Source organism: Ziziphus jujuba, chromosome 9 (genome assembly GCF_031755915.1).
Source record: "Ziziphus jujuba cultivar Dongzao chromosome 9, ASM3175591v1".
In the NCBI taxonomy this organism is placed as follows: Eukaryota; Viridiplantae; Streptophyta; class Magnoliopsida; order Rosales; family Rhamnaceae; genus Ziziphus; species Ziziphus jujuba.
The window spans coordinates 9,287,641-9,313,500 of record NC_083387.1 but is presented as its reverse complement, the minus strand read 5'-3'; the positions used below and the strand labels follow the sequence as shown (position 1 = coordinate 9,313,500).

The 25,860-nt window shown below is 31.6% G+C and overlaps 3 protein-coding genes, 1 long non-coding RNA gene and 1 other non-coding gene across 6 annotated transcripts; 2 read left to right on the top strand and 3 right to left on the bottom strand.

Annotated features, from left to right (window-relative positions):
* The first annotated feature begins 692 nt into the window (after positions 1-692).
* Positions 693-4,735, top strand: LOC107403364 (basic helix-loop-helix protein 79). Its single transcript, XM_016010242.4, has 7 exons — positions 693-1,799; positions 2,169-2,402; positions 2,502-2,636; positions 2,752-2,823; positions 2,994-3,209; positions 3,333-3,435; positions 3,985-4,735. Exons 1-7 carry the CDS (start codon positions 1,206-1,208, stop codon positions 4,020-4,022), a joined length of 1,392 nt encoding a protein of 463 aa, XP_015865728.2. The 5' UTR covers positions 693-1,205; the 3' UTR covers positions 4,023-4,735.
* Positions 4,736-11,086: 6,351 nt separating this feature from the next.
* Positions 11,087-12,879, bottom strand: LOC107404305 (uncharacterized). The gene is made up of 5 exons (XM_016011253.4): positions 12,440-12,879; positions 12,242-12,321; positions 11,723-11,841; positions 11,549-11,625; positions 11,087-11,421 (listed from the first exon to the last, which is right to left on the bottom strand). Exons 1-5 carry the CDS (start codon positions 12,672-12,674, stop codon positions 11,396-11,398), a joined length of 537 nt encoding a protein of 178 aa, XP_015866739.1. The 5' UTR covers positions 12,675-12,879; the 3' UTR covers positions 11,087-11,395.
* A 1,873-nt stretch (positions 12,880-14,752) lies between these two features.
* LOC112489575 (small nucleolar RNA U30) lies at positions 14,753-14,840 on the bottom strand. Its single transcript, XR_003053851.1, has one exon. It is a non-coding gene; the product is annotated as a small nucleolar RNA U30 (small nucleolar RNA).
* A 3,783-nt stretch (positions 14,841-18,623) lies between these two features.
* On the top strand, positions 18,624-19,987 carry LOC112489642 (uncharacterized). Its single transcript, XR_003053936.3, has 3 exons — positions 18,624-19,229; positions 19,399-19,616; positions 19,711-19,987. It is a non-coding gene; the product is annotated as an uncharacterized LOC112489642 (long non-coding RNA).
* LOC107404302 (aureusidin synthase) lies at positions 19,845-25,572 on the bottom strand. Of its 2 annotated transcripts, none has more exons than XM_016011249.4 (3): positions 25,417-25,572; positions 25,064-25,230; positions 19,845-21,662 (listed from the first exon to the last, which is right to left on the bottom strand). In XM_016011249.4, the coding sequence occupies exons 2-3, from the start codon at positions 25,165-25,167 to the stop codon at positions 20,099-20,101; spliced, it is 1,668 nt and encodes a 555-aa protein (XP_015866735.3). In that variant the 5' UTR covers positions 25,168-25,230; positions 25,417-25,572; the 3' UTR covers positions 19,845-20,098. The 2 variants fall into 2 exon arrangements, with proteins under 2 accessions (XP_015866735.3, XP_048337374.2); XM_048481417.2 differs by lacking the exon at positions 25,417-25,572 and adding an exon at positions 24,845-24,920 and having other exon boundaries at positions 25,064-25,205.
* Between the last annotated feature and the right edge of the window lie 288 nt (positions 25,573-25,860).

The following is a 25,860-nucleotide window of genomic DNA, read 5'->3' as shown; positions in this document are numbered from 1 at the left end:
GGTATATACGTAATCCTATGCCTGGTTTCGGGGCATTCCTCACGGGGTCCAAAAACCCAAATAATTAATGCTTACAAACAAATAATATAATAATAAATTAACCCAAAAAAAAAAAAAAAAAAAAAGAGCAAAAATCTAACAACCAACTTCCACCTTGGGAGTAAATCAGAAGTCACAGATGTACATGAATCTGGTAGTTTATGTGTTTGTGAAACTTTGACCCCTTTTTACTGTTCAAATTGTTTGGTGTGGAAAAAATCAATTCGATGTCAACCTACTTTCTTTAAAAAAATAAAAAAAATCAAATCCATCTAATAATTGATTAATTGATAGTACATCAACTTTATGATATATTGATCTAGCATAATAATAAAATATTTGTTGAGAATAATTAACAAAAGTGACGAAATCAAATAGTGTTATAAAGTAGGATAAAAGCTGTTTAAGGTATAATTATGGTTGGGATTACGTGCATGGAAATTATGGGGTGGTGTAATATTACGTAAAACACAATCCTAAAGCAAAAAATAAAATAAAATAAGTCGTTGGTGGTGGTCTAAGATTTTACAGGGTTTGGTTAGACAAGACCACGTGGCGGTCATGTCAAAAGGGGCCCACTACCCACGGCGACTGGTTATGGGATACATTCGATGGGCTCTCTGCCCCAGACACTTGGGCTTCTCTCTACTACTTCTCTCCTCTATCCTCTTTCTCTCTCCTAATAATTCCGGCTACTTCCTTAATCAGATTCCGGCCAATCCCCTTCCTTTCTTTTTTTTCTTGGCTCACTCTATATATATACCCCACTCTTCTCCAATCCCCTTTACGCTCCCTTATATCTCTTTCACTCGTTCTTTCTCTTTCCCTTTCCAAATTCTCTCTCTTTCAACAAACTGCATCACCCACTTGTGCATTTTAGCAAACAGAGTGTGTGTGTGAATGCATACGTTAGCAAAAAGCAGAGTACCTGAAACACAATTCAACGTGTGGAGCATGAGAAACACTACTATTTGCAAAGCTGCCTAATCTTTAACAGTGCCACCACCTTTTCTTTCCTCTTTTTTTTTTTTTTTGGGTAATTTTTTTTCCCTTTTTTGGGACCTTAATTAAACCACCTACTCTGCGTGATTTAGCAGCAGGCTATCTCGGGTAGTGTGTTTGTATCTATTCTCTTATTATTATTATTTTGGGTAAAATTGGTGGTGATGAACAGAGCGTTGTTGCCGGAGATGTTACACTGTATGAACAACAACTCAGCGCCGGGGAATTTCGCCGGGAATTGTACGGACATGACGGTGCTGGAAAGACAGAGAGATCGCATGAAGTGGCAGCATGATCAGATTCATCAGCAACAGAATCAGAATCTGAATCAGAACCAGCAGAGCTATTTCAGTGGAAGCGAGCTTATTAGTGAGGTATTTTCTTCGGCAACTCATCAAGCAGCTGATGTTCAAGGTGGTTTTCAAGGCTTGGTGCTTGGCTGCGAATCTATGCTAGATGGTCAGACGGTGACAACTCGGTCTGTGAAACCCGACCCGGGTTTGGAAAATGGGTGGCCCGAATTGGGCAAATGTACTGAGATGCCGAATTTGGGTTGTGGGTCGTTGGTGAATGGTAATCATGGGTTCCAAATGAATAATAGTGCCATCTCTAGAACAGCTAGTTGTCCACCTGCAGTGCCTGCAGCCAACACAACCGATATCAAAGCCAAAGAAGCCGTTCTTCACGAGAAACTGAGCTCCGCCGCTGGCAAGGATAGCTTCAAGAAAAGGAAGGCCGATAAGATCCCCAACACCAAGGTATTGTCGGTGTTTTTTGTTTTTATTTTTTATTTTTTATTTTTTTAATTTAATAATCAAGGATTATAATATATTCTAAATAAATCAGTCGAACCAAAGATTTACTAGTAAACCAAACATACGAATACCAAGTGTGAAAAAACGCTGGATCTATGTTTACTCTGTTTTCAATGTTTTATTTGATTCTGTTTTAGCCTTGACATGAATATTATTATAATATTCATGCGCTAGATGTATCCAATTGTCGAAGATGATCCTTTTTGAATTAAAGAGTAATTATGGTGTTACGAAATTCAATTTCAAATTCTAGTTTAAGAAGAGCAAAGGGTCATAAGAGCAAATAATATATAATTGTTTTACATTTTCTAGGTTGGTGTAGAGGATGATACAAAAGAGAAGAGGATCAAAGGAAATGCTGAGGAGGGTGAGTCAAAGATAACAGAGCAAAATAGTACAAAGAACAATAATAGCAACAACAGGGAATCTTCTGCTGATACTTCAAAAGAAAATTCAAAGGCTAATTCTGAGGTTCAAAAGCCTGATTATATTCACGTCCGAGCTCGTCGAGGCCAAGCTACTGATAGCCATAGTTTAGCTGAAAGAGTGAGTAAATATTTGATCCTCATAGTTTAATATTATGAAAATTAATATACATTTTGGTAATATTCATCTGATGTTGTGGGGATTTTGATGATCATGTAGGTGAGGAGGGAAAAAATCAGTGAGAGAATGAAATATCTGCAAGATTTAGTACCAGGATGCAACAAGATCACTAGCAAAGCTGGAATGCTCGATGAAATTATCAATTACGTTCAATCTCTTCAACGACAAGTAGAGGTAATATTACAAAATGTTTGATTCTATCATATAATTGTAATTCTTCGAACATTAAATATTCGTTTATTCCTATGTTTTTAAATATGATATATCTTCTTTAATTACCTTAAAACAGTTCTTGTCCATGAAACTAGCTGCTGTGAATCCCAGACTTGATTTCAACAATGATGACTTGTTTGCAAAAGAGGTAATTAAGAAAAATTCAGCCAATGAAAGTGGCATTAAAGCATGCATACAATTTAATCAATTACTTATCATTAAAAAAAAGAAGAAGAAATTTCTTTTAATTCCATTTTGTCATTGTTCAAAACTCAATCACTGATTCTCATTTTGCTTGAAAATTATTTGAAACAACAGATGTTTCCTGCTTGCTCGGCTGGTTTTCAGCCAATAGGGATGTCATCAGAAATGACCAATTCAGCCTACCTTCAGTTCAATCCTTCACAACAACTAGTCTCGTGCTGTGGAATGGAAGTTGGGGCAAATAACAACTCTCCGGATTTGGGGCTCCGAAGAACCATTAGTGCCCCGGTTTCGATTCCTGAATTATTTCTTGACACATCCTGCTTCACTGTAATTTCTTCTTAGTCTTACATATTTGTTCATCAAGCAATTACTCTAAATTTTATTATTTTTTCTTTTTTTTTAAATCTATATATTGACATTAATTTGATCTTATTCATTTACCTTGTACAGCAACTACAGCCTCCTGCAACTTGGGATACAGAATTACAAAACCTTTTCAATGTGGAATTTCATCAAGGAAGATCAACACCTTTTCCATCCCAACCATTTGCAGGTACATATATATGTATATATATACATATACTGTAAACTGTCATGTCAAATTTTCCTAACCAAGCTTATATATATTGCTTCTTAACTCTAAAATAGACCCCATGGTTGTTTTTTTTTTTCTTTTTTTTTTTTTTTTCAATCTTCCGGGAATGATAAAAAAACCACAGATATTTTTCAATGACCATAATATCCCAACAACTGTTTGATAAAATAAAAAAATAAAAAATAAAAAGTCATTGGAATTGAAAGGAGTGGTGGATTTTGACTCTTTGTGAACTAACATAATGGGTATCTTTATGAATAAATGGTGCCAATTCATTGTGTAAAGTCCTGCTCAAAAATTTAATGGGGTCCCCAATTTTTAGAGAGAGACAAGTCTACCATTCACACAGTCAAACAATCAAAAAATGATGATGATGATGCTTTTTAATTGTTTTGGTAATGTATTTTCTCAAGTACTACTTGTAATTTATATATATCTTCTATATTTTCCACTACTTTCTATGCTAGCTTTTGATTTATAAAAGTTGCATCCAAATAAATTTTGCAGGTCCAATTGAAGCAAGCAATCTGAAAATGGAGATGTGATAAGAAGCAGCAAAAAATATCAATCATACAAAAAAATTTTGGATTGAGTTTACTCTACATTACTCTACTGCTCATGCGCTTTTGATCCATATTATTTTTATTCTCTACGTACATATAACATATAAATATTAGTATGTATGTATACTTGCAATATAGTGCCAATAAATATAAATACTCATTTACCTCCCAAAAAAAAAAAAAAAAAAAAAAAGCCCTTTCGTTTGCAAAATGCCTAGCCTACCATGGTTACCTTTTCTGGGGTTGAAAGCACCAGCTGTGACTAGTATGCAAGAATCGAAACAATATATTAATTTGTGCTGCGAGTGGCACAAGTTGTATGTCTCTCTAATGGATGCAACCTCACAGACCAATTTCAACCAAGTTCTCCTTACCACGACAATGGTGGACCACCCTCGGCTCCCTTTTGATGCAGATTAGCAACGTTAATTTGTTGATGGAGACGCTGATAGTGTGTGTGTGTATATATATATATTAGGATATTAGAGTGATGGTTATGGATTTGGAGCAGCGACAACAATTTTAATGCAGCAAAAATATCGAAAGCAATTTGTACCAGACACTCAGCAAACAAACACATCCATTTCCTTCAAATTGCTTTCATGTATTGTCCCCCCACCGTATTCCACAGGCATTAAATGCATGTATAATAAATAACGAGATTGCTATAAAGAATGAGAATTTTTTTTTTTTTTTTTTTGAGAAAAATAATTAATATTTTGAACACCATTACAATTTCTTCAGTCCATATGAAAAAGTTTGTACTCACTCGCTAATAAGTTCCTGCCAGCCCTTGTTTAGCAGTATATTTTGGGTAAAATTGTCGATCCACGACCTCAAATGTGTTACCCAGTTTAAAGAAATACCACTAAGATGGATTTCTTTCTTTCTCTTTATCTTTTTAAATAATAACGATGAGGGATTAGAACACTAAATCTTTGTTAGACATAGAATGATGATTTTGTTACTGGGCTGTTTCTGTCGGAATATTTTATATGAAAGATGATATTAATGGGGTTAAAAAAACAACTGTACTATTGGTGAGACAAAAAAAAAAAAAAAAAAAAATACTGTACTATTGGTGAGACAATGATATAGACATTCACTAAGCTATGAAACGTCGTCATTTATTTCTCGCCCTTTGGAAGGTGGAGAATGTGTTTTTGTGCAGGCGTGCGTGGGAGCGAGAGAGAATTGTACCACATATATCATACTTGAATGAATGTGGTCACATATAAGAGGATGTTTGTCTTTTTATCATTGCTATTATTATAAAAAACAATCCCAAGTAAATTTGTTGCTCAAATTCTACATATAATATAGATTCCAATTCTCCAACCATGAAATGATTTATCTACCATTTTTTAATTATTATTTAAAAAAAAAAAAAAACAACAACAACAACAACAAAGAGAGGCACAAAAAATCCTATAGTTATATTTGATGTTTGAGTGAATAAGAAAAGATCTTTTGAGTGTTTGGGGCAGCGAACATGGCTAGGAGTGGGGGACCATGAAAAATTGCCTAAACCATCTTGTGTGCACCTTCTCTTGCTCTTGGAGTCCCAAAAAGACCGAGGCTATAAGGCTATTCCTTCATTTTCAAAGCCTTATACAACATCAACAAAAGAAGTGGGCCTAGTCTCATCCATTGGAGAGATCGCTTTGATTCTCTTTGTTCCTAAGGATGGTGAAAGATGATTTTGCCTTTTCCCTTTCTTGGGTCCACCTCCAATTTGGTGGTGAATTTTTATTTATTTATTTATTTTTGGCATTCTGATATCTTTGAGGTTGCTCACTCTATCCCCTTTCACTCACATGGTGTAGTTCCAAGGTATAAAAAAGCTAAAACCCATAAATATTCTTTTGGCTCGGTGCAACTAGCAGAGTGCATCTCTTAAAGATTTGTTTGGAGCAAACTCAAGTCCTAAATCTGTGTCTCTTTCTTGTTGAAAGAATCCAAAAAGGCTACCTCTCATCAGCCCCTATGAAATTATGCCCTCTGCCAAGGAGGGAGGGTAAAAAAAGTACTAAAACAAAGAGGATAGAATACAAGCAACGTAGAACAGAGTTGACCAACCATTACGTTTGCTGAGTTTAAAAGCTAAAGGTCCTATGTCGCAATACTATGTGGTTCAGTGCGATTGGCCTCATATATATTACAGAAGACCTTTCTTTTATTCAGGGGAAAAAAAAAAAACTTAACAATTATATATATATATATATAGAGTCATTTTTATGATGGAATATTAGTAATTTTTTTTTTTTATCATAAGAACTTTTAAAAAGATAAAAAATTTTAAAAAAATCATCATCAATAATTTTACACAGATATGAGAAATTTTCATCTTATATTATAAGATATCTATTTATATATATTAGTATCAAATTTGTGAAAAAAATACTGCATAATAGAATAAATACATTTTCTAACCTTTTAACAAAAGAGACTTTTCAACTTAATATTTACACTATCAATTTTTCAATTTATTTCAATTTAGGCCTTTGTAACTTTTAATTAATATAATTTAATAACTATCTTACATGGCTAATATTAATTTATGTCAAATTTTGAATTGAAAAATATTGAAATTGTAAAATTTTAGAACTAAATTTTAAAATATGCATTTTTAAAATCTTTTACTTTGAAATCAAATACAGTTTAATAACAATCAAATAATTTATGCACTTTTTTTTTTTTTAAATGGAAGGGGTATCAAAATTCAAAATTTTAAAAATAGTTTTAATATTTTACACTTTATTAATAAGACCACTGTTAAATTTTATAATCAAAATTCAAATACGGCTTAAATTATAACATACTAAAATAAAAAGACATGAAATTGTAAAACTTTAAAAATTAAAATACCAAAACGCAACTAACCCTATAAACATTAATATCACCTCACCTTAATTTTTGCGCACTAGACCACCATCACCAAACGTAGGATTGTTAGCTGCTAATTGATTTTTATCTATTTCGTTTTCAAAAGTAAATAAATTGTTTTTTTTTCTTTTTTTTTTTTTTAATTTTGACTGATTACGTGACCTTAGACACCCCTTGTCCTCTGGTAGACTAGAATCCAAAGTAGGAAGCGTAGGTAAGATTGCTCTTACCAACTAAACTACCATACTAGTCTAAAGTAAATAAATTATTGAATGTTTTATATATATAATGTACAAAAATGTATTGATAAGATACGCAAATCTAAAACGTTGCCTTTTGTATTCATCTAAGGATTTTACCTTATGTAATCTTTAATTTACAATTCAAATTAGCAATTTTGTTGAAATAAACAAAAAAAATTTTTTTTGAACATTTAAAATAATTTTCTCTAACCTTATGTTTAATACTTATAGTTGGGCAGTTTTAGACACGAATAGCTTAGCTATTGAGTCAATCATACTTTATGAAATAAATAAAAGTTTGATATCTACCTTCTCAACCTTTGTTTTTTTTTTTTTTTTTTTTTTATTGTTTGTTTTTTTCTGGCTTATCATCTCTTCAAAATCACTGGGAAATAAAAAATAGCAAATGAAAGTAAAAGAAGCCTCTCGTCTCGATCAGAACTTGAGATTTGTGTTAGACCTTGGAACACTAATAGTTAAAAATTTGGGGATCCATGCATAGATCTTTTTTCTTTTCAAATATTTGTATATCTCCATGCCACAGCAACAATAGGTCAATTTCATCCATCTCCCCAAAAACTTAATTGTAATGTTGGATTGATTCATATGTTTCAAAGGTAAAATTAATGGCTAACGTTAAGACTAATTTCCACTTCATAGATCTTGTGCTTATTGTTCTACTCCTGGTAATCTCCTGTGAAGTTTCCATGGGTGTGTTTATCTATTTCGATCCTCTTTATTTCATCATCATCAATTGGATCAAGTGATATTATTGTTAAAACAATTTCATATCCATATATAATAGTATTATTGTTAATAAAAAGGCTATAGAAACAATTAATTAATCAATATTTATGATGTAGAAGAGGAGGTGTATAGGAGTAATTGCAATGGGCAAGCAAAGGAGGTGGGAAACAAAGTGGAAGATGGAATGAATATTCCATCCACACAGTTTATATGCCAATACCGCAAACCAGCTTTTCTTAATCTGCTGTGTAAACCAGTTGCTGGACACAATTCTCCTCCAACAAAACTAATAATTTATTTAAATTTAATTAATTTGGTGTCTCCATTAATGTAATATGAAATCAATAACGGCAGTAATACAGTGTTTGGATGATGCTTGTATGACAAAGAGCAAGTTATGAGTAGTTGAGAAATTTATATCTATCCAGCTTTGTGTCTGCGCTGTGTGTATTTTTTCTTTCTTTTTTGTTTGGTTCTCCGCTCTTCTTATAGAGTTAGTGTTTTTCCTATGCTATTGTAATATATGTACATTGGCTTTGCGTAGAACTAGATTTTGGTTCTCTTTCTTTATTTTACAGTTCCTTCTATCCAAACAAATCGTATATATATATATATATACGTGACCCACTATTTATTGCAATGCTTTGTTTCATTTGTCTAATAAAACTTTACTTTTACATATATTAATATATATATATTTGTAAGTATATATACATATATATATATATATATATATATATTAGCATTACAACAATTTTTAATTTAAAAGGAAGTGGAGAAAATAACCTACATGGATATGAAAGCATATCAATTAAGCGAACCTTATTTAACATTTTTGATCTTAGATTGACAAAATTTTTTGATGTGACCTCTTTCCTTTTATAATTAGTCAATAAATTTATTGTTCTTGTCTAATTTGAAATTTGAGAAAGAAATTAATTTAGTCCGAAAGGTATTAACAAACTTGACCTAGTAGTAAACCATTAAATTACACTTTCAAATCCTGAACTTGACCAAGTTTGTGATTGAATGAAATCCAAAAATATATTACAGTTTCTATTAAAAAAAGAAGAAAAAAGCAACCCAAATTAAATGAACGGGAAACTGGTCAATTTCATTAGTTAGATGAAATATTAAAAGTCATGTTGCATGACCTTTTTATTTATTATTACTTTTTCGAAAAATAGTCTGACATTAAATGTTTGCAAAAAAACTTTTTTTTTTTTTTTAATAGGTAGTCTATGAATATCCAATTAAAAACATTAAAAACTTTGAAACAACATTTAATATCCCAATTAAAATTAAATTTGACTCTTCGAGCTAGTTTATAGTCTAACAAATTAAACTCGACAGGTGGAGTGCTTGGAATCACCCTCTCATTATCTCTGTATAAAAAGTCATTATATTCTTTCATCCATTACTCAGGTGTAAAGGGATTACAAAGAAGATTTTCTTATTCTGCTTATCGATCAAATTCCTCTACCTTTGTGCAGAAACATGAAATACACGAATACTTGTCTTAATATTATTCTCCTTCTCTTAACAGCCACACATGTTCTGTATTATCAAGTATTATCAAGTATTATCACGCCAACTTGCTGAGAATCCTGAGATTACTCACACTAATACTGAATACCTCAATTCAGTAATCACAGGTTTTTCTCTCTTTCTTTCTTTATCAATGTAATATTTATAATTTACCCTTTTATAATTCAGCATGAAAATTTATTCTCTCATATTAATTGCTTTTACCTAGTTCCTTTTAATTTATTTAATTGCAAAATTGTAACTATGTTTCTTTCTCATTATCTAAAAAAATGTTTTGTTAATATTTGAGCAGGAGTGCTAATACTATCTACTCATTTTAACTTCAATAAATAATTGATTACGGTTATTAATTTTTCACTATCAATTGTCAACACAGAGAAGAATTTGCAAACGGCAAACAAATATGAGCAAGAACGCAGTAATGGATATGTGGATCGGCCTAAAGCTGCGCCCTATAGGGGCTGGGGCAGACGCAGGAATTACCCAAGACCAATCCACAGACAAAACCCAATACTGAGCCTGATCCTAAGCCTAATACAGAGATTGAGCCCAAACCCAATACACAGCCTGAGTAGAAACCGAAGGCCATTACTGGGCCAGAGCAAGTAGAGGAAGCCCAAACAGAATACTAAACCATTGAAATGTTGGTTTTTACCCCGTAAAATGTGAAATAGAAGAGCATTCCACACCACAATGGGATAATCCCTCTATTAAGACGCAGTATCGGACTATGTTAAGTTTATAATTAGATTATTTTAAATTAATCGAAGTTGGTTGGACAAAATTTCAAATAGTTCAAGTTCAACTTCAAGTCTTCAATCCTGCATTCTAAACTGGCCTTACCCTTTTATTTATTAATTTAATGAATGGACTTATATGTTCAAACTCTAATAAAATAATTGTCCTTTAAAGGAAAACTCGGTAATAAGATTTATCATATTTTGCGCCAAAAAGATTTGGGTTTTGATCGTTTGCTATTTATGTTCTTTTCCAATCTTCCTCTTCTTCTTTTTCTTTTTCTTCTTTTACTTTACAGATTAATTGAATTTTATAAAATTTTGTGTTGACCCTTTTAATGTACTACCTCTACCATTAGTAAGTAAAAGCATAGATAATTTTTGTTCTTTTTCTTTTTTATTACTCAATACTGAAATAAGTAAATATTATTTCGTCGATTAAAGTGTTTTTTCTTTTTTTAATACATAAAATTATTATAGACTAATCGACAATAAAACGAAACTTGTGATTCTCTTCTCTTGCTCAATTAGCGAATGTCTTGGTAATGTTTTAAGGAAGATATTGTCTTCCTCAACTCTTTTAAATCTCATAAGTATTAACTAATTGAGACTGTAATTTCTTCCTTCCCTCTTTTTTTCTTTCTTTTTTTTTGGGTCGAAGTGATATTATTAATTTGATTCTTATATATATGGTTTTTTTTTTGGCTTAGAAAAACTAAAAAGAAGATCCAGGACACGACGATTCAAGCATGAGCACAAATTCTGGAAATGCTTAATAAACTCATTTCACATTCACTTAAATTTTTTTTAATGATTTTATTGTTAGAATGAAAAAGAGCAATCTGAAGAAATAAATAACTGAGAGAGAGAGAGAGAGAGAAAGAGAAACAAGAAATCTTGGTGATGCATTCCCCAAAAAACCCTATTCTATTAAGAATAGAAAACTAGACTAACTAAAATCTACATATTCTTTGTTACAACCCCAATCGAACATCGAATACTATACTAAAAATACAATAAATTCAAATTCATACTTAATAAAAACCAAAAGAAACTTGCTCTGATTTAGAATTCCTAGCTACATAATTTATACAATCTTTCTTCAACTCAGACAGTCCCCCCAATACAATATACAAATATATAAGATGATTACAGGTATAAGGCATTCAGGAATTTGAGAGCAGCGTGATTTCCACTAGGCCAACGACTCATCACCATCTTCTGAAAATTTAAAGATTCCAAAATAAATGTTAATTGTTTCAGCACATTCTACTCCCATGCACCATACGAAACTGAGCATCAAGGTATGCAAATTGTTATGTGTGGGTAGGTAGCTAGGAAAGAATACCTTTCCCAGGTACAATCACAACCGGAGCTGATTTGCAATTATGAAAGCAATGCTCGCTTACACTCCCCTGCAGTACACTGAACAAAATCCCACCAATCCAATTTTATTATATTTTTGTTCATTTTTTTGTCTGTAAACAAAGCAGAAAAAGGTAAACAAGATCATAATCATCACCTTTGTAATAAACTTCTGCCTCTAGTACCCATAACCACAGCTGCTGGTTTTAACCTCTCTGCTTCTTTGCATATCACTTTTCCTGCTTCTCCTTCTACTATCCTAGCCTTAGTCTTCACCTATTTTCATCAAAGAATAAGCATTAAAATAATACCCATTAAAAATCATTGTATTCTGAATTTGTTTAATTCTTTGATTTGATTTTATTTTTTTTTTTAAAAAGAAGAAGAAGAAGAAAGAAAAGTTTATGCTAAGTTGGGTCACCTAAATTGGTTTATCCAATATGATTTATTATTATTTTGGTTGGTTTGATTTTACTATTCTACGTGTCTATTTGGATCAGCTACCCTAAAGTTATCAAAGAATAAATTTCATGTTCCTAGAAAATTAAAATCTAATAATAATAATAATAATAATAATAATAATAATAATAATTAACTATCTAGTTCATCACAATTATTCGAAACATAAAAAAAGGGGTACTTAAAATGGGGCAATTGATGATGAACATTTACTCACCATTGCGACCTCAAAAGCCTCAACAGCAAGCTTCTCCATTAGTCTTTGGGTTGCCTCATAAACAACCTCGTTCTTCACACCTATATTACATATACACAAAAAATAATTTCAAATAAGGACAGCGAAATTATCAAATTGCAACCTTTCAAAAAAAAAAAAAAAAATAGTTAAAGGAGAGATAGGATGTTAATAATTAACTGGAAACAGCATGAACAAGATGAATAGTATCAGCGAGCCTGCAAAGATGGATAAGGGCCCAATCAAAAGCATGTTTGCTTTTGGGACCATGATCTATGGCTATGATTAAATCTCTGCCTCGCCTTCTTTCCCCTGTTTCCCTCTCCAGCTCTGGTTCTGGTACAACTGGAATCAATGAAGGAAGCTTCACATCTCTCCAGCTGTATTCTTCCTCTTCTTCCATCAGCGTCTCCATGATCGGATTTCCCAGATTGTTTGCTTGCTTGCTTCGTTTTGTTGGTTTCGGTTCGGTTTGGTTGTTGGGTGGGGGTGTTTGGGAAGGTAGAAAATGAAAAATGGAGGAAATGGAATGGAAATAAAAAAGGGAACTTGTTTTTTGGTCAATATGCTATTTGGAATGGAGCCAGCCCAGACGGACTGCGTGCCCCTTTTCCCTTTTTCTTTCTTCGCCCATTGGTTGCGTGTCTCAACTCAATTGTGCGCCTATTCATTCCCCTTCTTCTTTTTTCTTTTTTTCTTAATCCATTCTACTTATTTGTTAAGACGTAATTTTCATTTCACAGTGATAGACTAATCAAATTAATTTTATTAAAATTTGCGTATGTGTCTGGTTAAATCTTTTTCAATTTGACCGATCACAATTTACCAGTAGTAAAGCATGTCCAACAATGGATTATTCAGATTTATCTGTAGTATAAAAATTAATAATATTTAATTTTAATTTATATAATAAATACATAATTAATTTTAAAATTATTTTTTAATGATAATGCGTATAAAAAAATAATTTGTGAATTTTCAATTAAACTTTTGCTTTTAAAAAAATTTTAACTTGTCTAACAGAAAATGAGACATTTATTATTTTGATAATATTTAGACCATTGCATTGAAATGTTCTTATTCTACTTTACTTTTCTTTTGATAAAGTAGACAAAAATATTCACAAATAAATATAAGGTTACACTTATATTCTAAGTTATAAATATACTTGTCAAATGTGAAAATTATTTGATAGTTATATATGATATTAAAATTCAAAATAATTTTTATAGATGACATCAATTCAATCAGTCTAGTTAGTTGTTGTGAAAATCAACACTGAAGGTGCTTTCAAAGAGCAGGCAGTAGCTTGGGAAATTGGGGTGGTTATCAGGAATGATGAGTGGGAGTTGGCAAGCAAATCCCTCAGCAGAGTTCTCCTTTTAGCAGCGGAGTTAATAGCCAGCCATAGCCATTCATGAGGGGTTTTGTATCTTTGCTGTTGACTATGGTTTCTCATCAAAGTGGGGTTATAGAAACAGATTCTCTACAGGCGTATTGTTTTGATCTATGATAAAGTGGAGCCTTTGATCCAAGAGTGTCTAAATTCTTGATGGGTTCCTCTTTTGCTGAATCAGTTTCCGGGCTTTCCTTGTTCTTTCTCTCCTACCAGTACGAACGCAGCTGCTCTTGCTGTAGCAAAATTTGGTTTTTCTTTGTGTTTTTTCTACTCTGTGGTTGGAAAAGGGTCCAAGGTAGGTGGTTCATTAATATTTTATTTTTATTTAAAAAAAAAAAAAATCAGTCTAGCCAATATTAGAACAAAAAAAGTTTTAATAGTTCTATTGAAAAAAATATATATATAGTTTTAATATTTTTGATTAGATATATATATTTTGTAAACTTTGATTGGTAATTACTATTTATTATTATTATTATTATTTGTAATTTTGATTGGATTTGGATTATATTAATAATGAAATGAGATGCTAAAATATCGATAGCCCAATAAGTAATAAGATGACCAGCTCGAGTTTAGTCAGCCTCATGACCCGTATTATATTATTATTATTATTATTATTCTTTGACATATTATTCATTAAAATTTAAAATCCTACAAAACGTATGGTTTTCATTTATTTATTTACTTTTGGCATGTAGTTTATTAAGCAACTTACATCACCCAAAAAATTAAAGTTAAATCCGCGCTTTTTATTTTTTTACCAATAGATGTTCTATATAGCCCGGTGGCAATGACTCAAGCCGGGTCGTTATTTTAACCTCAGAATGAATGAACTAATGCAGTTACTGCCGTAAATATTCAATGCACAAGCTCTCATCAGTCTTCATTTGCTAAAATCTTTTCTTGGGTCTGATTGGCTCTTCAGAATCACAGCAGAATTTTTTGATAAACTATTAAAAAAAACGTTTTATTTTATTGTAAATATCACCAGAATAAATTTGTCAATAACTACAAAATTGGAGGAAAGGAAAAAAATTAAAATTAAAATTAAAATACAAACTAAACCAAAACGAAAAGAAGAAAGAAAAGGTGCTCAGAAACAGAGAAAGAATGGATAAGAAAGTTATCCTCACATAGAAATCGGATTAACGAGATTATGAATTTCTCATCATCATTGCAACCTTCTCTTATAAACAAAAACAAACATATATATTTTATATAAACACAAACAGATTGGAATTTGATAAGGGCTTGCCTTAGACGAACATAGAGATAGAGAGAGAAACAGAAAGAGTTGCAGATCAAGCAGACTCCATTCAAATAAATTTGGGAGCTAGGGTTTTTCATCCTTGTATTTATAGCCGGATGGGTTGGTATTTGCGTTTTTACTTAAATGCCCTTCCCATGTTATTCGAATTAACTGGATCCTTGGCCTGCTGTTCTTTGGACTTTTGATTCGACCCATTTACTGGTTCGGGCCTTAGAAAAGATATCGATTAGAAGCTTTCCATTTTTTTTTTTTGGGGGATAATTTATCAGATAATATTAATTTTATTTACCTTCTAATTTTGTCGTAATTGTCACTTCTTTTTTATATTCATAATTTTATTTTATTTTTAATTTTCACATGTAAATAGAGTGATAAAAATGTACATTTAAAGTAAGATTTACATCAATATATATTGGGGGAAAGAAAAAAAAAAAAAAAAAAGATGTAAGGTTTACATTTATGCAGCATGTGATACCAAGGACATTCCTTGACCAAATGAATTGTACCTTATGGACAAAGTTCTCAAAATTTTCGGTGTCATTACTTTGCATGAAGAAAAGTGCATGAACACATTAATAATTTAACTAATTAGAATAAGTGTAAAAGTTAAGGGAAAGCTTCAATTCACTTTATGTTTACATCATGCTGTAATACAAAGTTTTTTGCCATATTAATTTAATTAATTAATCAATTATTTTTATAACTAACGGGCATATTTTAATTTAATTACTTATGTGTAGTCACAGCATATCTTTGAAGTAAATAATAATAATAATAATAATAATAATTATCACACGCCGTTGGAGTGATCCTGGCATTGGTTTATGATAGAAAAAGAAAGCAAGTTAGATATGCAAATGTTGCAAGAGTCCATACAGTTCTTTTTCTCTTCAGAGGTTTTAGGCATTTCAAGTACCATAATAGTAGTATGAGGGGCAAAGAGAGTAAAGAAGTTAGTATAAGACCAACAATTAGCAGCAGTGGCTGAACTCGCCCCACCAAACATTGATATCATCACGAACACCCCGCTTCTCAGCAATCAGATTTTGCAAACCCAAAAAATGCAGCGCTGAACATCCCAAAGCACAATCCACCAACCATAGAGGTCTTAGTAAATCGAATACTGAGAATTTCTTCATCGCATATCTCATTAAACGGTATTGCTCATGCTCGTCTGTCGAACTCATAAGCTTCGACATTAATCCAGCATATTCTTTCTTTAGATGTAGTACTCTTGTTGTTTTGGGGCTTTAGTCTTTGCACTCGACGAGAAAGAAGATGATCTATAGTCAAAGAAGAAGAACGGGGCATATACTCTATAACAAAAGGTAGGGATTGTTGGTTTCTACAACAAAAGAACGGGGTTTATTTTGTTTTTGGATGTTACAATTTGATTCCATTTTTGGGCCAAGCGTGCGTATGATATAAGCTTTTTGAGTCCAAAAAGTACATATGTATCAAATAATGATTTGGTGGACTATTTAACTAAATAGTTAACCGATCTAAAATAATTATACAACAAATGATATTAGTTATACAAAAAGAAGGTCTGAAAGAACTGCAGACTCATTTCTCTATTTTTTTTTAATAAATTAGAAAAAAAGGAATTTGTCACCAAATTTTGAATCCAAAATTGAAGGTTATATGCCACTGGGCTATCCAAAAAGGATTTCTCAATTTCTATTAAGAATATATATATAAAGAACAATTAAGCTAAATGCCTTGCTCTACGCTAATTCTACTTCTGGTTATGGTCTATTCCAAAAGATCTGAACTTGCCGGCTCATAATACAAAGCAGAATATTTGATGAAGTATCCATTTTCCCCAAAACGAGATCCGCAGACCTATAGTCCAGTGAATTCCTGCTTGGAATATTTCTCAACTTTCATGGTCGTCTATACGCATTTTGAGAAGTTAAATATGCATATAGGAAGATCAAAAGAAAGAATCCTACGAACGGTACTAAAGTTTTAAGGATTTTAATTTTCCATTTTCTTTTTTGTTGTTGATGTCTTTATTCATGTCTACCAAGAATATAATATCACATCATTGACAAAAGAAATATAATAAACAAAATTCAAAAGAATCTATTTTTAAAATGAAATGAAAATTACTAATCATACAAAAATAAGAATAAGGATAAAGAAAATGAAATGAAAAGATCTTTATCTTGAAAACAAAAAATCTTTATCTTGTAAATATGTTTATATATGTATATACTTTTCCCCTTTGCTTGATTTTATTTTTCTTTTTCAATATTAAAGAGGTCATCGAGATTTTTATTATTATTATTATTATATTCACCTTTTATTTTTTTTATTTTTTATTTTTAATAATTAACGTTTCTCCAATTTATCACATGTTCGAACTTGGACAAAAAAATATAAAAAAGTATGACCTTTATCAATTTGGCTAATTGCATCCTTATATTCCCCTCCTACTATCTTTTCAAGAGATCTTTAGGGTACATTTTCCCATATCTTTGCATGGTACATTCAGAAGTTATAACACTCCCGAAGTGCTTCCCACAAAATCAAACCTTGTCACAGAGAAAGGGAGCATTTTCCCTTATCAACTGGACTAACCCTTGTGGGTATGTATTATACTTTTTCTAGCTATATGCATTGATAAGGGCTTAGTAAATTAGGGGAGCAAAATAATATAGTATATAATTAAGACATACCAAACTTCATCTGAATTGACAATGAGAAGAGTCAGAGACATTAATACAGCTATAATGGACGTCAAGGTAACTGCAAAACCACATTTCTTTGCCACTTCCATATTTGCCAAATTCCCCAACACAACTCCTCAAGTGCTTGATTAATTAACCACCTGTTACAAGAATGATAAGCAAATTAACCAATTAATTAAAGAAACTTCCATGCACTGCCATTTTATGTATCATTTATACCATGTATATTTGAATATTGATTTCTGTAAGCGTATAATAAAGCTTTTTGTACATTATATTTTTAAAAAAAAAAAAAGGGATTGAAATCAGAAAAAAAAAAAAAAATGAAGAAATAATAATGCCTTTATGCTTCTGAAGAAGTGGTAGCTAGCATATTCGATCAAGAGAGAGAAAGATTAGGTTGAGGCGTCTACCTCAGGTTTGGAAACGAGAACTTTTCATCGGTTGTGAAAGAAAATGATGACCTTTTTCAAGCCCTCAACACTCCATTCTTCTAAATATATAATCCATCTTGGCCGGCAATATATTTCATATATATTGGTCATTTAAATATATAGTCCATCTAGGCCAAACTCTCTCTGTTTCGGCTTATGATTTTGTTTAGCTCAAATTATAAAACTTCAATTTCATTAACATGATTGGATGAGAAATTATACTTTAAGTAAGAAAATTATGGTTCACACATGACCAATATCAATCACCTATACCAAAAAAAAAATATATATATATATATATATATTTAAAAACCTTTTGACAGGTAGGAAGAAGAACTACAATACTTTTTTTGCTGTCCCACTTTGACTTTTGAATTGTGTAGCGGGTTCAAGTTATTTTACATCCATTTATTTAATTTCCCTGAGAAACAAGCAAGCATTGTGCCTAATAACTTAGACACTCTACATCACCCCACCCTCTGTTTTATACCCCTGTTTCACCCATTTTTAATTTTAAGAATCTGATTTAAAAGAGTTGAGAAGCTGCTAGCGTAAAACGACACTGTTTATGCATATACTAAAAGGACTCTATGCGTGTGCATAGAAACAATAATTGAGATAAAAATGAAGTTTTAAAAAAAAAAAAATTAAGAGCTTCCTTTGTTTTAGTTAGTTTAATGAGAAATTAGCAAGAAAGAATCTGATTTAAAGGAGTTGAGAAGCTGCTAGCGTAAAACGACACTGTTTTTGGTTTAGAAGGTCACATTCCTAGCACTTGTGGAAAAGAAGTGAAATTGTGCGTTTTATTTGACTTCAAGAATCAGTTTTGGGCGTTGGCTGGTTTTACTTTTTTCTGAGAAACACGTATGAAAAGCTTATCTTATGCTCTACAGTGGATCAGAGAGCAATGGGTTTTTCTTCTGAAACTTCTCTGTAATTCGTTTATCTCCTTCTTTCTTCTCTGAGTCTTAGGGTTCTTTCTGGGTGAGAGAATCAGTGAAGAGAGAGAGAGGGTGTAAAGGGATTTTGTGCGGTTTAAAGAGTTAAGAGATCAATCTTTTTGTAAACCAGCGAAGAAAATCAGAATGTACAATCTTGAATTCATAGGGCAGGAGTTTCTTTGTGAGGACCTTACCGAGGACGTGGGATGCTTCTGCAACTGAACCTCGTAAAAAATTCTTGTTTGCTTTATTGTTCTTTCTTGTTGGTTTCATATATTGTGTCATAATCCTAGAGCTCGTTAGGTGTTTGACCAAAAGCGCGTGAGAATTGATTCATAACATTTTGCATATGAAATAAATATCAAGTATTGATAAAGAAACTGTTTTTACATGTAGAGGTGCCATTTGCAAGCCTGTAACTGCTCAACACCGGACATCTTCAACAAAGAATACCCGGTTTACCTTCTTAGGCTACAAAATCAGAGGCTCTACTGGAGCTGCTCTTGTTGGAAGGCCATGAAGCTCTTACTCTAGGGTGGTTTTTGCTCTTACTTACTGTCCAGCACTGTAACGACTCAGGGATGGGATGACTGCGGAAACCGTACAACCCATAGGTACCATATATATAGCTAGCTCATCATTTAAATCCTAATCAAAGAAGAATTCGTGAGAAATTTTGAATGTATTGTTTTTGTTGCATGTATGCAGTTACTGTGTAGTATGGACAGTACAAGTGTTATGGCGTTGGTGCAAATAGGTCAAAAAGAGTTGAAAAGGTCACAAGGCTGCTCCATTTTTGACAAAAGACATGACTGTAGGGAAAGATCGATTTGGGCATCAGCTAACCCACTTCAAGAGAAGTTCATTATAAGCACTCTATTTACCTCTTTATTACAATCAAGTAATAATGTGATCATAGGCTTTGATGGTGTACAAACTTATTACAAGCTAGGAAATTCAATAATCAGTTATATCTACCTAACCAGAGCATGCCCCTTTAATAGTACTATCCTCAAACTAATATAGAATATGCAATACTAAAAATTTATCATTCTCTCTCTATAGCTAAAAATCCAACAAACTTTGAGTTCATTAATCATCTCATATATTCTATACATATTCCATCGATCGTTGTGTTCATGCATGATGTGGTTCGCGGTAACAATGTCACCCAAATGCTATCATCTCCATCTGCTTCCAGGTCTTCTATTAGTTCTGAAATCCCCAACTTAAGAGTACTTTTCCTACTTCCAATATCTGTACTCCTAGCTTGAGGTAGCCGAACAAAAGTACCTGCAAACTCTCTAAAACCTGGATTAATTTTCATCTCATCGGCTATGTTCACATACACATCGAACTTCACGTACATGTTTGATTCAACATCGATTCCATAAACAACCAAGACTTCCTCCTCTTCTTCTTTCTCTTTCTTTGTCCTTTGGTATTCTGGTCTATACACTTTCACTGTCATAGAAGCCTCTAGATTACGAGCATTTCCTCCAAATTCTGCATATAAAAACCTGCTTCCACCAGTGTCTCTCAAGTTCAATACCTGACGAGCAAGTTTGGGAGAAACTGAAGGTTTAGGACGCTTATTCAGCCAAGGAAGATTGACTTTCTCATAAGCATAGCGAAGCTTTGACAGATCAAGAACGTCACTAACTTTGATTCTAACAAGTTGTAAATTCTCATCGTAGAAATAAAAATAAGAACCAAGCCAAGCAGGATCCGATATGGGCAAGTTTTTGCCATGAATCTCCCTCCAAACCTCCCACATTCGATCTATGTTTGAGTGGTGTGCATAGAACAGAGGATCTCTAGCTGCAGAGTAGAAAGCTCCCATGTCCTCCCTCTGAGGATTGAAGCTACTACCAACCCAAGTATGCAATGTGTTATGAGGTGCAAGCTCCACAGTACCAGGTCCATCACAAGTCCCTCCCTCTCCGGGATAATAAGAGCAGCCCATGAACAGCTCTGTCTTCTTGGCACCGGACACAAGCTGATTATACATCATAGCCAAGTTCTTCTCAATCTGTTCTTGAGGTCCTAATCCACTCTCTTTATCAACAAAATCAATATCAGCAACTTTGGGTGGAAAATGAGAGCCATCGCGTTCTTTATGATTCAAAGGCTCATTCATATACATTTCAGGGATTGTCATCCCTTCAGGGGAATCCCAGTTCCAAAATGGGAGAGCAAAAGTGTCATCCCCAATTAAACTTCCGAGAATACGTTCATGGAAATGAAGAAACATTCGGTGCCATGGGAAAAAGAACCATGCTCTGTGGATGTTGAGAGAGATATTGGAGTATTTCTGATCATAAGCACCTGTGCAGAAGATGCAATGGAGGTTGGCTTGGCGAGAAAAGCTTCGAGGGTCTGAGTAGGGTAAGGATTTCATTATAGACACTGCTCTGCTGTACTTGGATATGTAGTCTTCGTCTAGGAGATGAGCTGGTTTGCGAACTCTTAGAGGTTTTGAAGGCTCCGGGAATTTGAAGTCAATGAATTTAAGGTTTTGTGGATTTTCAGGAGGACAACAGTAGACTAGGAGATCGTCTCGACCATAAGATTGGTGGCAGCTTGTTAAGTTTGGACTCATTACATCCTCGTCTGAATCAATAGTTCCATTAATTCTAAAGATTTTGTGTCTGAATTCCCTGAAAATAAAAAATAAAAATCCCATGTTGTGTTATGTCAGTTCATTTTTACTATTATTCAAAGACATAATGAACATATAGTTATTTTGAATAACAGTTAGTTAATTTTGTCAAATTTTAATAAAAAGATTTATAGAGATTGCAATTTATATCGTTCTTATCATTTATTTATACCTAATTATTAGTATTGAATTTTACATAATAATCCAGCAATATGGTAATACAAAAATATATATTACGGTTTTCAAGCTTATAAAAATGAATACCCTGAGATTGTATAGAGTTATTTAAAAAAAAAAAAAATATGAAGATATTCTTTTTGATGTATTCTGATTAGAAAAATACTTACTCCGACTTCAGAATATTCTTTTTGTCAAAAAAAAAAATAATAATTGAGAATATTCTTTTTTTATTATTATTATTATTTTGCGGAAGGACTTCAGAATATTCTTGCTTATGTATATAGTTTTGTTGTTTTTGGGCTTTAGTCTTTGCATTCGACGACAAAGAATATATGACATACTCAAAGAAGAACGTGTACACCCTATAACCTAAGGTAGTCATTTTGGCTTACCGCTTATTAGAGTAAAATATATAATTATGGGGACATTTATCATTAGTTTTTAAATTGTTTTAAAAATTAATTTTAAATTTTTTAGATATCAATCTTTTTTAATAGATAAAAAAAAATTACATTTATTAAAATTATATATATACGTATTTATATTTATAAATAAAATTTTAATATAAAAATCTTGAATTATATTTTAATTCAGGATTTAAATATTCATCGTCATATAATCAAAGATCTATATTAGATATTATGTTTAAGAAACTCATGTGACTTTTTCCTCCTATCTCACTCCTTTATCTCGCGTTCATATGCTCTCGACTCTCGCTCCACTAGCATTCCTCATTATACTCCGTTGCCTCAATTTACCACATTGTTTCTACATAAATAACACCAAATCAAAATCAATCCACAATTAGTTCCCTAAAAGCAAATATTTTGGAGATTATATTCAATCCACTAAACTACCGGAGTAATAACCATGATTTAGGACAATTTAGGACAATGTTGCACTTGGACTTGGAATGGCTTCTTAAACTGCATCATACCATATGCATAAATAAATTTTTATAATCTGACTTTGGTGGTTCTCGAAATGAGGGGATCGATATTCTTGTCTTTATTTGTTAATTATAATAGTGTGGAGTGGAGAAATAGGTTGGTGTTTTTCTTTTTTCTTTTTTCTTTTTTCTTTTTTTTTCCTTCTCAATTTTCTAGCCGGATTAATTTTTCAATAAGAAGGTAAAAAATAAATAAATAAATAAAATAGCAATTATCGTGGACAACTAAAAAACACAAATGCGACTTGAAGAACGATTCTCCATTAACAGAAGATGTTGACGATGGAGACGGGTGACGGTAAGAACACACAAAACACGTATTAGAGTTTTGAAAGGGCATTTAAGTTTCTTAAACATCAAATCTGGACCTTTGGTCAAATTTAACGGTCTAGAATCTTGAATTTAATAAAATCTAAGATTCCTATATTAGAGACTTATTGTTATATATACAATCAATTTCAAGTAAAATTCATTTTACTTATTCTTTATGATTATTAAATCATATCAAGTATTACCATTTGAAAATAAAAAATAAAAAAAAATCAAATATGTATTTAATAACAAACTAAAATTATATTTAAAAAAATTATATTTTGTTAAAATTTGATAATTAATAAATATAATTTTTAATATCAATAATTGATAAGATTCAAATAACGAAACTTCACAATTATTCTCATATTAAATATTTTATTTAAATATAGCTATATATATATATATATATATATATTTAGTTACTAATATCTTTGTGGCAACTATTAATTAGGGAATTTTATTTTTTGTTTTTAAATATTAAAAATCTAATAAAAAAAAACAAAGCTTTTAATGATAGTCAATTAAATAGTCATTTGCTATGTCTTGCTAATCTTCATCACCAGATATCAAATAATATTTTTCATAAATAATAATATCTTATACAAGAATCCTGAATATATTTATTCAGAATAATTTTTAATTATTTTTATAATAATATATTAGTAAAAGGCAGCCTATTAATAAATTTTAGATTAAAATTTATCTAAAATTTGTGAATGAAAGAGCCACTACATATATAAACAATTATGCTAATACAACCAGCTTAATCCGTAATTATACTATTTAAAACCAATAATGCTGTTTAGTTCAAGTGATAATAAAAATTAACCAATCTAAATTCGATTTTTCCAAATTAATTGTTTTATGGTTTTTTTTTCGTAGTAACGAACAACCAACAAATTAATGACACAGTTACAGAAAAGATGGTTTGGATGAACTAGAGACTCAATCCTCTGTATGCATTTATAACAATCTCCTTATTTTAATATTTTGAATCTACAATCTTCTAGATAGAAGGATTTATCAACTAAACCAATCTCACTTACTCATTCATCCACATGAATGAATTCTTTTTGTTAACAGTATGTATAATATATGAAGAAAAGTAAAACTAAATGCCTTGCGTAACGTAACGAATGAGCTCTTTCAATATACTGCCACACCCAGAAAGAATCATTTTCGACTTTGAGACTACACTAAAAGTCTGAATTTGCTAGCTAATCAAGCTCAAAGCAGAATCTTTGGTGAACTATGAAATTTCACGAAAGCGACCGATATCCATAGATCTCTAGTCTTGTGAATTCTAGCTTGGAATATTTCTTAACTTTCATGGCCGTCTATACTGTTTTCTAGGAAGTTAAATATACATGTAGAAAGATCACCAGAGAGAATCCTATGAACAATGAAGTTTTATGGATCCAGATCTCTGGCTTTTTTTTATTTTTTTTTATTTTTTTTATCACTATTTATATCAACCAATGATATGGTATCACATCATAAAAATAAATAAATAGATAAACCAAATAAAAAAATTGTTTTTAAAACATGTTGAATTTTTTTTTTTTTAGAAAAATATTGTTTCTATATATATATAGAGTGTATATATATATATATATATATATTTTGTTTGTTTCTTCTTTGCTATTAACGAGGTTAGGGATTTTTTTTCTTTTTATTTTTTGGCATTAAAGGGGTTAGAGTGTGTTTGGTAAGCATTTGTACACCTCGACTAATACCTCATCCAGAAATCTTAAAGAGGGCACTTTCCCATATCGGCCTGGTGTATTTAGAAGCTATAAAACTCCCAGATTGCTGTCCAAATATAAGAATTAATCAAACCCTTGTTGACAAAGAAATGGAGCGTCTCCTCTTACCAACTGGATGGGTATATATGCATCGATAACGGCTCTGTAAACTAGGGGAGCAAAATAATAAAGTACATAAATAAGACGTACCAAAGTTCATCTGAGTTGAAGGTGAGAAGTGTGGTGAGAGATATTAATGCAGCTATAATGAACGTCAAGCTGACTGCAAAACCACATTCCTTTGCTGCATCCATATTTTGCCAAATTCCCCAACACAACTGCTCAAGTTTTGCTAAAACTGCAACTTAATTACCCACCTGTTCAAAGAATGGTAAGCAAATTAACCAATTAATTAAAGAAACTGCCTTGCACGTACGGCCATTTTTATATATCATTTGAATATTGATTCTGTAATAGATAATGAACCTATTTTTTTTTTTTTTGTATATTATATTCGAAAAGAGGGATTGATATCAGAAAGAAATGATGAAATAATTGTATACCTTTGTGCTTCTGAAGAAGTAATAGCTAGTATTCCATCAGGTTGAGGTCTGCCTGGTCAGGTTTGGAAACAAGAATTTTTAATTGGGGGTGAAAGAGAATGATGACCTTTTTCACGCCCTCATGGCTATTCTTTTAAATATATAGTCCATCTACGCTGGCAACATATATATATATATATATTAGTCATTTCAAGCGTAATAAATAAACTGTGTATGTATTATTCGTCGAATAATTGCATGCCACAAGTTCATGATAGCTACGTCTATACTTAATGCAGTTCAGCAAACAAAAAAAAAAAAAAAAACAAAAAAAAAAAAAACTATATTTTCTTTTTGAAAATTATATATATAGCCGTATTATTCATGCACTTTACAATCTGGGAGCAGTGTCTTTTTTTTTTTTCTTTTTTCTTTTTTTTTTTGGGTATGCAGTGTTTAGTTAAA

Excerpts from the sequence above, each read along its gene's own strand:
- LOC107403364 (XM_016010242.4), top strand. The coding sequence starts at position 1,206 with ATGAACAGAGCGTTGTTGCCGGAGATGTTACACTGTATGAACAACAAC. Across the intron at positions 2,403-2,501 it reads GCCATAGTTTAGCTGAAAGA|GTGAGGAGGGAAAAAATCAG; the intron begins GTGAGTAAATAT and ends ATGATCATGTAG. Across the intron at positions 2,824-2,993 it reads ATGACTTGTTTGCAAAAGAG|ATGTTTCCTGCTTGCTCGGC; the intron begins GTAATTAAGAAA and ends TTGAAACAACAG.
- LOC107404305 (XM_016011253.4), bottom strand. The coding sequence starts at position 12,674 with ATGGAGACGCTGATGGAAGAAGAGGAAGAATACAGCTGGAGAGATGTG. Across the intron at positions 11,842-12,241 it reads AGGCTTTTGAGGTCGCAATG|GTGAAGACTAAGGCTAGGAT; the intron begins GTGAGTAAATGT and ends TGATGAAAATAG. Across the intron at positions 11,626-11,722 it reads GGCAGAAGTTTATTACAAAG|TGTACTGCAGGGGAGTGTAA; the intron begins GTGATGATTATG and ends GATTTTGTTCAG.
- LOC107404302 (XM_016011249.4), bottom strand. The coding sequence starts at position 25,167 with ATGGATGCAGCAAAGGAATGTGGTTTTGCAGTCAGCTTGACGTTCATT. Across the intron at positions 21,663-25,063 it reads TTCAACTCAGATGAACTTTG|GGAATTCAGACACAAAATCT; the intron begins GTACGTCTTATT and ends TTTTATTTTCAG.